Raw genomic sequence first — 14,982 nt, 5'->3', positions numbered from 1 at the left:
TTGCCTCAAGTCACCAACAGCTGGCTACCTATGTGTATTCTTCAGCCACTGAACCCCTCATTGGTCCGCGGCTGTGGTCACCGACCCACGGGTCATCTCCTCTAGCTTCTCCTTTTCAAATGGGGGATGTTCTCCATATTTTCGGGTGCCATGTCCCAGTCCTCCACTTCTCCAAAGTCTGCAAACCTTCGTGGCTGTTGCAGAATATCGCGGGGGTGGGGGGCGGTACCCCCAAGAACCCTGCGGTCACAGAATTTTTAAATAAAACCACAGACGGCTCCATTTACAGTCTGTTTAAAGCCTGAATGGAACTGACAGCAATGGACTGGCTGGATAGAACCCGCAGGAGCACTGTCTCTCTCTGCTCTCTGCTCTCCGCAGGTCCACACCAGCGGAAGCGTTGCCGTTACAGCTGCTTCGACAGCACCGCCATCTTCCTCGAATTTGGTGCTATCTGTAAGGAATTTCTATGTTCTCCCCATGACCTGCATGGGTTTTCTCCGGATGCTTCGGTTGACTCCCAAATTCCAAAAATGTATGGGGTGTGGAGGTAAACTGGGTATAATTGGGCAGCATGGGTTTCATGGGCCTGAAGGACCTCCTATTGTTAAAATAGAAAAACACTGATTGCAGTAGTAGAGGTCATTACTGTAGCAGGATACTTTTGAGTAGTATTGAATCTTGGCTGGAACTTTAGGGAAAATTTGTAGAGAGAAACCAATGTAACAAAAGTCCCCACATCTCCAAAACGTACAGTTAATGAACTGACTCAGTTATGAGGATCCCATTTCTATTTCCCAAAACTAAACCAAGGGTTTAAAAAAAGCCACGCTCTGCTGTTAGTTTATCAGTCATGCAACACACAAGCTCAAGCAACTGGAAAATACGCTCATCCAGCATCTACTAATCCCCATAGGTGCCAGATACCAAGGGATACCAGAAGCAGATTTCTCTGATTCTGATATGCAAACCTTTTACCTGCTTCCTCTGAAGTTCGTTTTGTATCTCAAAGGTTCCAAGGTACTTCTTTATTGTTGCATAATATACATTAAAACTGTAATAGACATGATATGTTTTAACTTTTGTCTGCTGTAAGGCAAACAAGAGTCGCCATGACCATTGCCCGGCACCCCTCACAGTAGGAGAAAGAGAAGCAAAAGAGAGTCCCTTCGGAGACACTGAATGCCTGTGGATTTGGCTCCAGGGCACAAACTCCAGTTCAAACCATCGGCAACCTGAGCTCCATGTCCGTGTCTCCAAAATGATCAGGAGGCCTTCAAAGCCCGAGGCCCCCTCAGGAGCCCTTCTTGCCCTCAGCACCCCCTCGAATCCCCGACTCGAATCTCTGATTTGCCTTGGCCACAATCTGTGGTTAGATTGACGGTTGCAAAGAGGGAGGGTGTGTTCAAGATAATGGAAAATAACCTCAGCTTCCTGAACAATTGGAATACTGCCAAGTTGTGTCTTGGCTTCCTGTCCTCGACCTTGCCAGATTTAGTGACTGCTAGATTTGTGAGCAGTTGGTTCCGCCGCTACTGCTGCATAGCTCCAGCTGATCTGTATTTGATCCTGACCTCGAATGATGTCTGTGTGGAATTTCCAGGTTCTCTCTTAGACCACATAGGTTTTCCTGGAGGTTCTGGTTTCCTCCCACATCCCTGTGATGTAGCTTAAATTTTCTCTGTAAACTGCCTCTGCTGTAGGTGGCTTACAAGAAAATCAGGAGGAAGTGGATGGGTTATAGGGAAATATATGAACTGAATGGGAATGTGATAACCCATGCAGACTCAATGTGGAAATGCAGAAATCACCTATGTCATCCTAAAATGGGAAATATTATGAATTGTGCCACCTGGATAGCAAGCTAAAAACACTGAAGCCCCTGGTATCTTGCACCTATGGGAATTAGTAAATGCCAGATGTGCTGCGTGACGCCTGTTGCTTGAGATTGTGTGGTATGATTGGTGAACGAGGCGTGGCAATTTTAAATTTCTGTATTTTGTTACCTAATTGTTTTCCTTGAAATGTTTTGCTGGTTGCTTGAATTCTGGATAACAGGGGCTTTACTGTTTATATCCATTGGGGATGCAGATAGTGGTGGGGAGACAAGCATTTATTGTCCATCCTTAATTGATGAATCACTTTCAAGAACATGTGTAACCTTTATGGCAACAATGCTTTTAGCTGGAGCACGTCAAGGATTTTGATGAAGCTACAATGAAGGATCAACAGTACATTTCCTGTTCGAGGTGGTGTAGAACTCAGATATCAGCTTTATTGTCGAAGTACATATCTGACATTACTTACGACCCTGAGATTGTTTTTCCTGCAGGCCAGGCAGAATTGGTAGTGCAAAAAATAACTGTACACAATGTACACATGTAAACAAATGTAAACAACTGACTGTGCAATACAGAGAGGAGAAAAAACACACAATAAAGTGCAAAAGTAAGAGGCTTTACATCCATTTGTTGTTGAGGAGTCTGATAGTGGAGGGGTAGCAGCTGTTCCTAAACCTGGAGGCACCTATGCCTCTTTCGCGACGGGTGCAGTGAGGACAGAGTGTGTGCATGATCTGCTCTCCGACGGCACCGTTCCCTGTCGATGTTCTCGATGGCTGGAAGACATTTGCCTGTGATGTCCTGGGCCTGTGGCCAGAGCTTTAGGCTCAGGGGTATTGGTGTCCCCATATCAGACCATGATGCAGCCGGTCAGCACACTTCTCACCACACATCTGTTGAAATTTGATATCATACCAAACCTTCACGAACTCCTGAGGAAGTTGAGGCGCTTTCTTCATTATGCCATTAGTGTGTTGGCTTCAGGAAAGATCCTCCGAGATAGTAACTCCCCATATCTAAAATTTGCTCATCCCCTCCATAATCCTAATGGTGTTTGGCTTTACAGCAGGCAAAATACAAAGTATATAATATATATTACATTTTTTGGATTATTACGAGAACAAAAGGGACCTTTGAACATGTACCTTGTCAATGTTTTCTGATGCGTCAGGCAGTGAGTTTTTAATGACGTTTCTTTATTTGTCACCTTATATATAGCCAGGGCAGTGAGAAAGGGCTCCATCAGTTAAATATTTATTTTGTGCTTGTTATTGATGGCTTATTTTCATAACATCTCTATAAAAAGAGATGTTATGAAAAGATCACTTTTAATGATCTTATCATGCTCCAAATCTTCCTACAATCAGTTAAGTTGTCTGTTAATTATTTTGATATGGGAAACATTACATGCATTTAGCAATTACACTCAGGGATCAGGTCTCAGTTAAAGCACCAAAGCAATGTGCTGTTTAATGAAGTTCATAGACCCAAATAATTTAGTCCTTCAGTATAAAATCTGCCTTTAACATGAAGAATGAACTTTAAAGGAATTTTCAACTGATCAGTAAGCAGGTGTGGAGATTGTGGTCTGATGAGAGCATGGAACTGTTCAGTGTTAGTTTCCTCTGATCTGGTTTAAGCTGTTTTGATATATTATTTACCTTCATTGTTTCCTCCATGGGATGTAGCTCTTGCTGAAGAAGTTTGTTATCCAACCCTCTTGAACATCTGTGTGGTAAAGGTATCCCCACCAGTGCTCTTAGACGGCCGGCTCAAGGACTTTGAACCAGCAAAGATGAATGAATTGTCATTTTCAAGTTAGGAAATAACACAAGTTCGAAGGCGCCTTCATTATTTTAGGTTTGTTGATGGCTGGTGCAATGGCCAGAGATAATGAGATTCGGAAATTAATGAAACACTGCAGATGTTGGAAATCTGAAATAAAGTAGAAAATGCTGGAATTACACACTGAATATTAAAAGGGTGAGATAGAGCAGGTGGTGGAAATGATGTTTGCAGTAGCACCAAAGGGCTCAGCCTTAGAATTAAAGGATGTCTCTCTATAATAGAGAAAAGGAGATGTTTCTTCAGCCATAGGGTGGTGACTCATTGCCACAGACAGCTGTAGAGGCGAAGTCAATGGGTCTATTTAAAGCAAGGAATGATTGATTTTTGATGAGTAAGTGGGCCATTGTTTATGGGGAGAAGGATGGGGTTGTTATGACTTGAATGGCAGAGCAGACTCAATAGGCCGAATGGCCCAATTCTGCCCCTATATTTTATGGCCTACAGAAACACTTGACACAAATGGCAGTGCGTGAAAAGAGAAATAATTAATATTTGCATCAATGGTTCTCTCCTCAAACAGACTAGAGCAATTCAACAGGTTCACTAGCATCTCCTTGTGTCAGTTAGAGAAGGGTCTTAATTATTGGTGCTGCTATTACATAAACTCGTCCCACGTTTCTAAAGCCAATACAGCAACTTCGGAAACTACACATCAGGATTCCTTATCCTTCCTGCAGTTGTGTGCAACAAATTTCTGTTTCACTCCTTGTAATCAAAGAGATGTTGCCTCTCGTGGCTGCAACTCGAATATTGGCCAATGGCAGACTACACAAATATGATTTTGCTTTTTCTCCCCACTTGTCAGACTTGTGGAGTGAGTGTTTTCTGCGTCCCATGTTCAGTGATTGAATGTCATACTTTCAGCAAAGTCCTCCTTTTGCCGAAAATGAGGGGATAGAAAGAACATAAGACATAAACAAAGCATAGCAGAGCGCAGTACAGGCCTTTCAGCCCATGATGACCCATATACACCAAAAAAACCCGAAGCCTTGTCCACCTCACAACTCTATTTTTCCTTCATCCCTGTCCTGTCTAGGAGACTCTTCAATGCTCCTATTGTTCCAGCCGCCACCACCACCCGTGGCAATGCATTCTAGGCACCCACAACTCTGTATAAAAATACTTTATTCATTTATTTAAAAATTTATTTATTAAAAAATTTTGACCATGACAATCCTGTGCACAGAATCAAACAGTCATTACGTTCAAGCAAACTTCAGTGCTTTATTTAGAATTACCAGGCAGGAAAGTTGTGGAGGATTACAGAGAGATGGTTGTTGCTTGTTGGACACCCCAAACAGGAGGGTCTTCCAGAACAAAGTTGTCTTCTTTCCAGGTTCTTCTCACAGAGTTCCTCTCCTTTTCGCCACACTGGGAAGACTAGCCGCTTCTCCTGTTTTCCACACAGGCATATTATTAGAAAAAGGAAGTTTGAAAAAGGAAGCCTTTTTCACAGGCTCCTCTTCTGTCCACTTTGTTGGGCCAAGGGGGGGGGGGGGTCAACTTTTAAACTGATCACACTTTTAACCTCATAAGAACCTGCATTGTTCAAGGTCCCAGGAGCTCGGATGGCCAGGACCTGGTGGTGAGTCTGAGGTTGGGACACTGGGAGCTCGGAAGAGTGCGCGGCTGGGGTGGGGATCCGTGTTCAGGTGCTCGGATGGGTGTGGCCAGGGCATGGATCTGTGGTCCAGAGCTCGGATGGGCAGGCAGTCAGTGTCAAAAATAGGAGGGGGGTTAAACTTTTACATGGGCCATAAAAAAAACACCCAGTGTTTAGGCCAAATAAAGGGGATGGATTACTCATACACAGCATTAACGATAACATGAGTATATTATGAGCATAACATGAGTATGGTATATTTCAACAGGACATCTATCACAAACTAACAACTCTCTTCATTTTGTTAGGAACTAAGAAAGACTTTTTTAAAACCATTGACAAAGGAACATTCACCAGACAACTGAAAATAATAGTTTTTATTAAACTATAACGACATGACATTTCTTACTTACCTCTAACTTAAACTCTAAATTTAAACCTCCATTATGGGCAAATGTAAATGAGTGTGTGTGTGTGTTTGTGTGTGAGTGTGTGTGTGTTTGTGTGTTTGTGTGAATGTGTGTGTGTTTGTGTGTTTGTGTGTGTGTGTGTGTGCTTGTGTGTGTGTTTGTGTGAGTGTGTGTAAGTGTGTGTGTTTGTGTGTTTGTGTGAGTGTGTGTGTGTTTGTGTGTTTGTGCAAGTGTGTGTGTTTGTGTGTGTGTGTTTGTGTGAGTGTGTGTTTGTGTGTGTGTGTGTGTTAAACTGAAAAGTCAATTTTAAAATTTTCATCATCATTTCGGTCTTGCTTGAAGATTTTACATTTTCAGTTCAAAAATAATTGTGACGCGCTTTTAAACATCAGGCTCTAAACTCACAGGGGAGGTGTATTCCCATGTCCCTTGTTCACACCATCACACCACGCCCCCCTTCTGATTGTCTCTTTAAGATTAAGAGGGCAGTTTCAATATTTAGAACACAGATTCCAAAAGCCATGGCCTGGCTGTTGGTGGTATTTGAGGATAGAGGCTGCTTTTTTAAGGCACCATCTCATGGAGATGTCCTCAATGGAGTGAAATCTGCTGCTAGTGATGTCACAGGGTGAATTAACAACCCTCTGGAGTTTATTCTCGTCCTGAGAGTTGGCGCCTCCATACCAGGCAGTGATGCAACCAGCCAGAGTGCTCTCCCTGGTACACCAGTAGAAGTTTATGAGATTCTTCAGTGACATACCGAATCTCCTCACTCGCGTCATAAAGTACAACTGCTGGCAAACTTACTATGTGATTTCATTTACATGGAGGTTCCAGGACAGATCTTTGGAGATGTTGACGCCCAGGAATTTGAAGTTCTTGACCCTCTCAACTATTGAGCCCTTCTCAATGAGGACTGGGTCATGTTCCCCTGTTTTTCATCTTGGTTTTGCTGATGTCGAGGGCAAGGTTGTTGTCATTACACCATTCAACAAGCTGCGTATAGAGTTACAGAGCACAGAAGCAGGCTCCTGCGCAACCATGAGGCCTAAGTAATCCCAACTGCCTACAGATGTTCCATATCCCCTTCGATCCCTGCCTGTTTGCACGCGCGTGTCGAAATTCCTCTTAAATGTCCCTCCCCATATCTGCTTATACCATCCTTTGCAGCAGTGTGTACATGGAATCTGTGTGAAACTTGCCTCTCACATTCCCTTTAAACTCTCACCTTTGCCTCTCATTACTTTATAACCTCCTATTAGATGTCCCGTCAACCTCTGTCTTTCTGGAGAACACAATCCAAGCTTGTTCGAAGTCAGATTTCTTCTTAGGGTATATATACGACATCACATGAAACCGTGAGATTCTATTTTTCTGCGGGAGATGCAGAATCACCACATATTGGTAGTACACAAAACTGTACTCAAGAAGGTACAGTACATATACATGTAAATAAATATAGAAATATAAGCAAACTGATTGTGCAATGAAGTGCAAAATGAAGACTCTTTAAATGAGTGAGTTTGTTATTGAGGAGTCTGATGGTGGAGGGGGGGAGCAGCTGTTCCTGAACCCGATGGTGCGAGTCTTGTGGCACCTACGCCTCTTCCCTGATGGCAGCAGCGAGGACAGAGTGTGTGCTGGGCAACGTGGATCCTTGATGATCGCTGCTGCTGTCTGACAGTAGCATTCCCTGTAGATGTTCTTGAGAATGGGGAAGGTTTTGCCTGTGATACCCTGGGCTATGTCCACTATTTTTTTCAGGGCTTTATGCTTGGGTGTATTGCATCCTCACACCAGACTGTGATGCAGCCAGTCAGCACGGTGTCTATCACACATCTGTAGAAATAATCCAGGGTTTCCAATATCATAGCCAACCTCCACAATCTCTGAGGAAGTAGAGGTGCTGATGTGCTTTCTTTGTGATACATTTAGTGTGCTGGATCCAGAAAAGATCCTCTGAGATAGTGACTCCCAAGAACTTAAATCTTCTCACCTTCTCCACCTCTTATCCCCCAATAAAAACCAGATTGTACACCTCTGATCTTCCCTTTCTGAAGTCAATAATCAGCTCCTTGGCTTTTGGTGACATTAAGCATGTCGCTGTTGTTGGAGCACCATTCAGCCAAGTTTTCAATCTCCCTCTTGTATACTGACTCAACCCCCCTTTTTTATACAACTCACCACCCTGGTGTCATTGGCAAATTTGTAGATGGTGTTGTTGTCATTTGAGCCACACAGTTATAGACGCACAGTGAGTGAAGTGGTTGGGGTGGGGGTTGGTAAGAACGTAGCCCTGTGGTTCTCCGATACTGAGGAGGAGATATACATACCAATCCTCCCTGACTGTCCAACCTTTATTTATTTATAGCTAATACTTTTTAATCCAAGCAACATCCTGGTCAACCTCTTTTGCACCTCTCCAAAGCCTCCATGCTCTCTTGTAATGCAGTAAGCAAAAATACACATATTACCTAAATGTGGCCTAACCAAAGCTTTATATAGCTTACCAACTTTTATAATCAATACCCCGACTGATAAAGGGAAGCACACCTTACACCTTCTTTACCAGGCTATCTGCTTGTGTTGTCCCATGAAGGGAGCTATGGACTGGTACCCCAAGACCCTTCTATGCATCAATGGCACTCAATTACAGCAGACTTTCCCCTTACCTTTGATCTGTGGTGAACTGTATTGCATTCCTGTTTTCCTGACTCTGCCTGTCCTGTGACTGTAGCTCCAGCCCCTCCCTCTTCTGACCTTGTGTAAAGCCGCCATCACTCTGACCCTTCCCCAGAAAGCCCGGGACACCTCACAGGATGAGGTCCGTGTCCTTTCGAATTAAAAGCCTGAAGGTCAATGTTTCAGTCTCAACCTCTCGAGTTATTTACTGTGCGACACCTCATACTTGTCCAGTAAATCATAAAATTCTGTTGAAGTAAAAACACAAAATGCTGGAGAAAATCAGTAGTAAGTCAGTGTCCCTTACGTAGCAAAGGCAAATATTACATGACTGATGTTTCAGGCTGGAAATGTTTGTGTTTTCTTGATTTCCCCCACTTTAAGCCCACAATCAGCTCCTTCATTTTTCTCACAGTGAGTGCAAGGTTGTTCTTATGACACCACTCAATGGGCTGATCTATCTCCCTCCTGTACGCTTCCTCATTGCCATCTGTGATTCTGCCGATAACCCTGGTGGCTTTGTAAATCGGTATTAAACTGAATTAATCAGATTATTATGGTTTTTACAACCTTTGAAATAACCAATTTTACGAATAATCCTTAAATCTTTGTAACCCATTCTGCTGTTAGTTTAACTCCTCAATAATAACACTTTTTTTTTGTTTGCTTTGAAAATCATTTAAAGCAGTGGTTCCACTCACATCCCACTTTAAGTGTTGCCGATGCCACAGATGGCTTAAGGCGGGATGTGGGTGGAAAGAAAAAGGTTGAAAACCACTGTTTTAATTGTACCTAATTAACTCGTTATGTGCACCATTTCAAACTCCAAAGGAAATGGGTCAATTACAATTTTTCTCATGCCAAATATTTCAGTAACAATTGGGCCTAGAGCAGTGATTCTCAACCTTCCCTTCCCACCTTAAGCCATCCCTCACTAATCACAGAGCACCAATGGCATAGGGATGACTTAAAGTGGGATGTGAGTGGAAAGAAAAAGGTTGAGAACCGTTGGTTTAAAGTTAATGATGATGATATTGGAGGAAATATCTGAGAGATAACCCGTTAACTAACTGGTAGATTCCGCACTATTTCCTGTTAAGTTCAAATGCAATATTGATTTACAAAAGGGCCTGGAAAATATTTTTTTATTGAGCAAAATATTGTAAATTGAAAAGGTTGGGCAAAATGTTTTTGGGAGATTCTGGGTATTTGTGTGTAAGGTATTCCCATGCACCAAGAATGGTGCACAATCCATCATGAAGAAAAGAGGCTTCATGAATCAAAGACATACACTCCAAAGAGCCAATAACCTTATGGGAAAATTCATCAATTCATCATTTGCAAACCATTTGATCTTTAATGATACAAGGTTTGCCTCATTAAAGTTTGAGACAATCATTCCCTTCAGCAAGCCAGTGCACAGGAAGAATGTTAGGGAAAACTTTTTCCACAAAAGTCAACTGTTCCAGGACATCTTGAGGTTGTGAAAAGTGCTGCGTGAAGGTGTCTTCTGATATTATCCAATGAGAAGAGTTTAAAATTGCACACATGCATACATACATAGACACAACACATGTACACACATTCACATGCACACACACGAGGACACACACACTTACGAAACATGTGCACATACATGCGTGCACGCACACACGCAAACACACACACACACACAATCTCACAAACGCATACACAAACACACATGCACACAGACACACTCACACAAACATGGGACTCACACAAACGTGTGTGCGTACACACACCCAGACACACACACTATAGAGCTCGTCGAAAGAACCAAAGTCTTGTTGATCCAAACCAAGGCTTTTATTAGCAAAAGACAGGAGCTCTTCACAGGTGGCCGACCAGTCCGGAATGATCCGACCTGGCTAGGGACACAACCCTTTAAGGCCCAGACAGTAGGCGTGGCTTAGCTCTCAGGCAATCGCTGTAAGCAGTCTAGATACTGTAACTATATACACTATATACATTGGTGATAGATCTGGACTATCACACACACACTTACAAATGTTGGTGTAGCAGTTAACACAACACTATGATGGCACCAGCAACCTGAGTTTAAATCTGGTACTGTCTGTAAGAAGTTTGTATATTCTCTCCATGAGCTGCTTAGGTTTCCTCTGGGTGCTCTAGTTTCCTCCCACCCTCCAAAGATGTACAGAGGTTTGTTGGCTAATTGGTCACATGGATGTATTTGGGGCCATGGGCTCATGGGCCAGTAGAACCTGTGGCTGTGTTGTATGTATAAATTTTTTTAAAAATACAACCACAAGCAGACATGCTATAGTTGCAAATGATATTTGAATATTGACCATTTTTCTTTGCTATTTGCTTTCTCAGTTTTTTGCCTCCATTTCCTTGAAAATCACCATCTCTGATCTTGCACAACCATGAATGGAAGTATTATAATGAACAGCACGTTGGAGATGCTCACCAACTCAGTGCTACACCACACCTTGCCTACCATCTACCTGGTCATCTTCTGCATCAGCACCCCTCTCAATGCCCTCTCCCTTTGGCTGCTCTGCTGCCGCATGTCTCCCAAGACTCCGACCATGATGTTTTCCATCAACCTGGCCATCTCTGATCTCCTGTACAGCTTGACGCTGCCATTCCAGATTGTATACCACTGGAACTGGAACAACTGGCTCGTCGGCGATCTCCTGTGCCGGCTGGTGACTGTTCTTTTCTACGGCAACATGCACTGCTCCATCCTGACCATCATGCTGATCAGCGTGGAGCGTTACCTGGGCATTGTCCATCCTCTGCGTAGCTCTCAATGGCGCACTATTAAAGCCGCCGTCATCCTCTGCCTCATCATCTGGTTCTTTGTCTTGATGGTCCACTTGCCACTAATGTACACCGAGCTGACCTGCAAAGTGACAGTCCTGAATATCACCACCTGCTTTGACATCATACGTCATGACATGTTCCCTGCCTTGATTTATTTTTACGTGTACTATTCCATTCAAATCTGTCTCTTTTTCCTATTCCCCTTTATTGTCATGGTGGTGTGCTACTCCAAGATTATCAGGACTCTGTTGAAGACACCAGCAGTGGAAATGAGAGAATCAAGGAAGCAGATTGTTTATTTAACCATTATAATGCTTTTGGTCTTTGTCATCTGCTACTTGCCCACACAGATAATTATGATTGTACATTTTGTAAGGTCAAGCCAAAAGAGGCCAATCTATGTGATCTACAAACTCTCCCTGACTCTGAACAGTTTAAATGGCTGCTTTGACCCGCTACTGTACTACTTTGCCTCAAAGGAGTTCAGGAGGAAGGTCCAGAAATTATGTCCGTGCATTCCCGTCGATGACAGCAACAATACCTTAAGTAACACCATGCAACTTCTTGCGGCTAAGTGCAGTTAGTATTGCGGTCGAGGAAGCGCTCTCTGCTCAAGCTGAGGGAGACCCTACATTTTTACCGCTGTCCAATGGTGGGTGAGAGTCCCCATCCCGTGCTGCTTCCAAATGGAAAGTGAGCCAACTCAAGGCACCCCCTTGATCAGTTGTGAGTGATAATGTGTAAATGATAACATTCGTCAGATATCTTACATGCTGATGGGCAATGAGAGGTTATTCCCATCCCCTGCATCCTCTGTAATGAACTTTCTGGATGTTTGAGGGAGGACCATTGCCTCAGAATTGAACTGGACCACAGGGGTGAATTTTGGGTAAACACAACACTGCTACAGGGCCAGTGGCTGGAGTTCGAATCCACCACTGTCTGTAAGAAGTTTGTATGTTATCCCTGTACCCGCATGGGTTTCCCCCACATGCTCCAGTATCCTCTCCCCCTTCAGAAACATACCAGGGTTGCAGATCAATTGGGGGGCCGAAAGGGCCTGTTACCGCGCTGTAGGTCTAAATTTAAATGGGTACCCTCCTGGCATCTGCAAGGCTTTCCAATGCTTCTGGATATCCAGATGAGCTTCCCTGGATATCTGTGGCTTCCAGAATTATCAAGAACCTCAGTCTGCTCAAAGTGTAGATGACCACCTTCAGAATATTCGTTCCCTCTGCCACTGCTGTCCCATCTACCATTTGCCTTGTCCTGAAATAGCATCTCATCCTTAACCTGCAGCTTCATTCCTAATCCTGAAGGGTGAGGCAGCAAAATGAAGACACACACCACTTACTCACAGAGTAAAACAAGAAAGTGCGCAGATGCTGTAATTAGAGTTTTTAAAAAAAATGGGCCCATGGGCCCAAGCTGCCCAATTTACACCCAATTTACAACCTACAACCCCTGGAGCATTTTGAATGATGGGAGGACACCAGAGCCCCCGGAGGAAACTGACGCAGACACAGGGAGAACGCACAAACTCCTTACAGACAGCGCGGAATTTGAACCCCGGTCCCATTCACTGGCACGGTAACAGGGTTGCCCTAATCGCCACGCTAACCATGGCACCCGTAAATGTACAGAAATGCTGGAGAATCTCAACAGATCCCACAGCATCCTTGGTAGGCAAATATGTTTAATATGTTGACATAGGGTTCAGGCCTGAAATCTTGGTAATATAGTATACCTTTGCCTTATATGGATGGTGTGGAACCTGCTGAGATCCTCAGCAGCTCTCTGCAGCTATGCCTCCAGGTCACACCCTCTACCGAATTGGAACGTACGGTTGAATCTAAGTCCTGGAACTCTCTCCACCACAGGAGCACCTCGAACAGTGGTCCATTAAGGGCTGCACACCTTCACCAAGGTAATGAGAGATGGGCAAAAAAATATTGGCCTTGGCAGCAAACTATGCATAAGAACAGTGGTCCACTAGAAGGATAAACTTTGGTTGTGAAGTACTGAGGGATTGTCCCACAAATGTGAACTTTGTCCAATATTGAATGCAAGTTTTAGCTAAAAGCACACACGGAAAGGAACAAATCGGAAGAAGGCAGGTCTGAAATATCAGATGCAACTTTGGTTTGTTGGTAAACTCAGGTCTGTTTATTTATAACTGTATGATCTATATGTTACATTTAAATAACCAAAATTTGTGGAGAGTTACGTGTATTTCTTCATATGATGTAAATAATAATTGCTGCATGTGTTAATTAAGTTAATAAACTGCTTTGATGCCCCTGGTATTTCTGGAGACTCAAACAAGATTGACATTGCTTCATTCATTGCAACATTGCGGTTTAGCCCAGCGCTATTTCTGCGCCAACAACCCGGGTTCGAATCCACCACTGTCTCTAAGGAGTTTGCACATTCTCCTCACATCTGCGTGGGTTTATTTTCTGATTGCTCCCTTTTCCTCCCATCCTTCAAAACGTACAGGGTTGCAGGCTAATTTAGGTGTCACAGGTTGACCTGGCTGGACTCGACTTCTATCGTGCGGCAAGTTAAAAAATTAATTTATGATATCCATTAACCTGAAATGGAGCAGCTGCAAATAAAAAGTCTTGGCAGTGTGGAGTGATATCAAAATGAGTCCTTAGAAATTGTAGGTGGGCAAATAGGCCACTGAGCCCCTCAAACCTGCCCATTCATTCAATTTGATCCCTAATCATCCAAATTCAGCCACCTATTCTGGCTGTTTCCCCATATCTTAATATGTGTAGGAGGTGAAGGATTATGGGAGATGCTGAGAATGGTGGGAAAATTAAATGGGAAATGGTAAAATTAGTGTAAAAATGGGTGAATTGTAGAATAGGACAGAAAAGGGCCCTCCAGCCCCACTTGACTTTGGTGACCATGAGGACTTTCTATCCCAAATTCATTTGCCTATATTAGATCCACGTCTCTCTCTGCTTTCCAATCCAACTGCGCAAGTGCCTTTTTAACTGTTCTCATTGTACCTGCCTCTGGCAAATAACCACCACCCTTTACATGGAACAATTTACTCCTCAGCTCTCCTTTTAATTTCCCCCCCCTCTCAATCCTGTACCCTCTCACCATAGAATTACCTGCCCTCAGGAAGAAAGACTCTATCTATGCTTCTCAGCCTTTTACATTCCAGTGAAAATAAGTACATTCTCTTCAAACTCTCCTGGTAACTATAGCCTTCTATTCCATCTTGGAAAGATCCTGGTGAATCTCTTCTGCCCTCTCCCCATTGCTACCACAGCTATTGTGATCAGAACTGTGCCCAATATTCCAAATGGGTTCTAACCAGCTGCATTGTTATGCTGGAACTGTGTTATTTGGTGCCCCAAACATACCAAAAGGCTTCAACATACTTTCGTGAGCTATGGACCCACATCTGTACATCAACACATCTATAGGGCCTGCCTGTAGGATTTGACTTCCCAAAGTGTAATACTTCATACTTGTTTGGTTTAAATTCCACGTGCCACTGCTCCACCAATTGTGAAGCTGATCCATGTCCCCCTGTATCCTTTGACAACCTCCGATATTTATGTTGTCTGTAGTCCTACTAATTGGATCACCTCTGTGTCCATTGAAGAAATTTATAGATGACAGATGACAAAGGTCTTAGAGATAAAATACCCATCCAGCACTACTCTCCCTTAAATTGGTGGAACAGTACCTTATCTTCCATCTTGGAAGTCTCCAACCTGAAGGCATCGATATCAACTTCTCCAATGTCTGTTAACCCCTT

The 14,982-nt window shown here is 43.4% G+C and overlaps 1 protein-coding gene and 1 long non-coding RNA gene across 3 annotated transcripts in view; both read left to right on the top strand.

Annotated features, from left to right (window-relative positions):
- LOC138739615 (P2Y purinoceptor 8-like) overlaps window positions 1-13,497 on the top strand; it is a 56,056-nt gene extending 42,559 nt beyond the window's left edge. For both annotated transcript variants that reach the window (XM_069892012.1, XM_069892011.1), the window contains exon 2: window positions 10,746-13,497. In XM_069892012.1, the coding sequence (XP_069748113.1) occupies window positions 10,796-11,782 (987 nt within the window). In that variant the 5' untranslated portion in view covers window positions 10,746-10,795 and the 3' untranslated portion in view covers window positions 11,783-13,497. The remainder of the gene's footprint in view (window positions 1-10,745) is intronic.
- LOC138739616 (uncharacterized) overlaps window positions 1-14,982 on the top strand; it is a 105,244-nt gene that overhangs the window by 10,184 nt on the left and 80,078 nt on the right. The window lies entirely within an intron of this gene.

This window comes from Narcine bancroftii, chromosome 7, assembly GCF_036971445.1.
Source record: "Narcine bancroftii isolate sNarBan1 chromosome 7, sNarBan1.hap1, whole genome shotgun sequence".
In the NCBI taxonomy this organism is placed as follows: Eukaryota; Metazoa; Chordata; class Chondrichthyes; order Torpediniformes; family Narcinidae; genus Narcine; species Narcine bancroftii.
The sequence above is the reverse complement of the archived record's forward strand: the minus strand, read 5'-3'. Positions and strand labels throughout refer to the sequence as shown.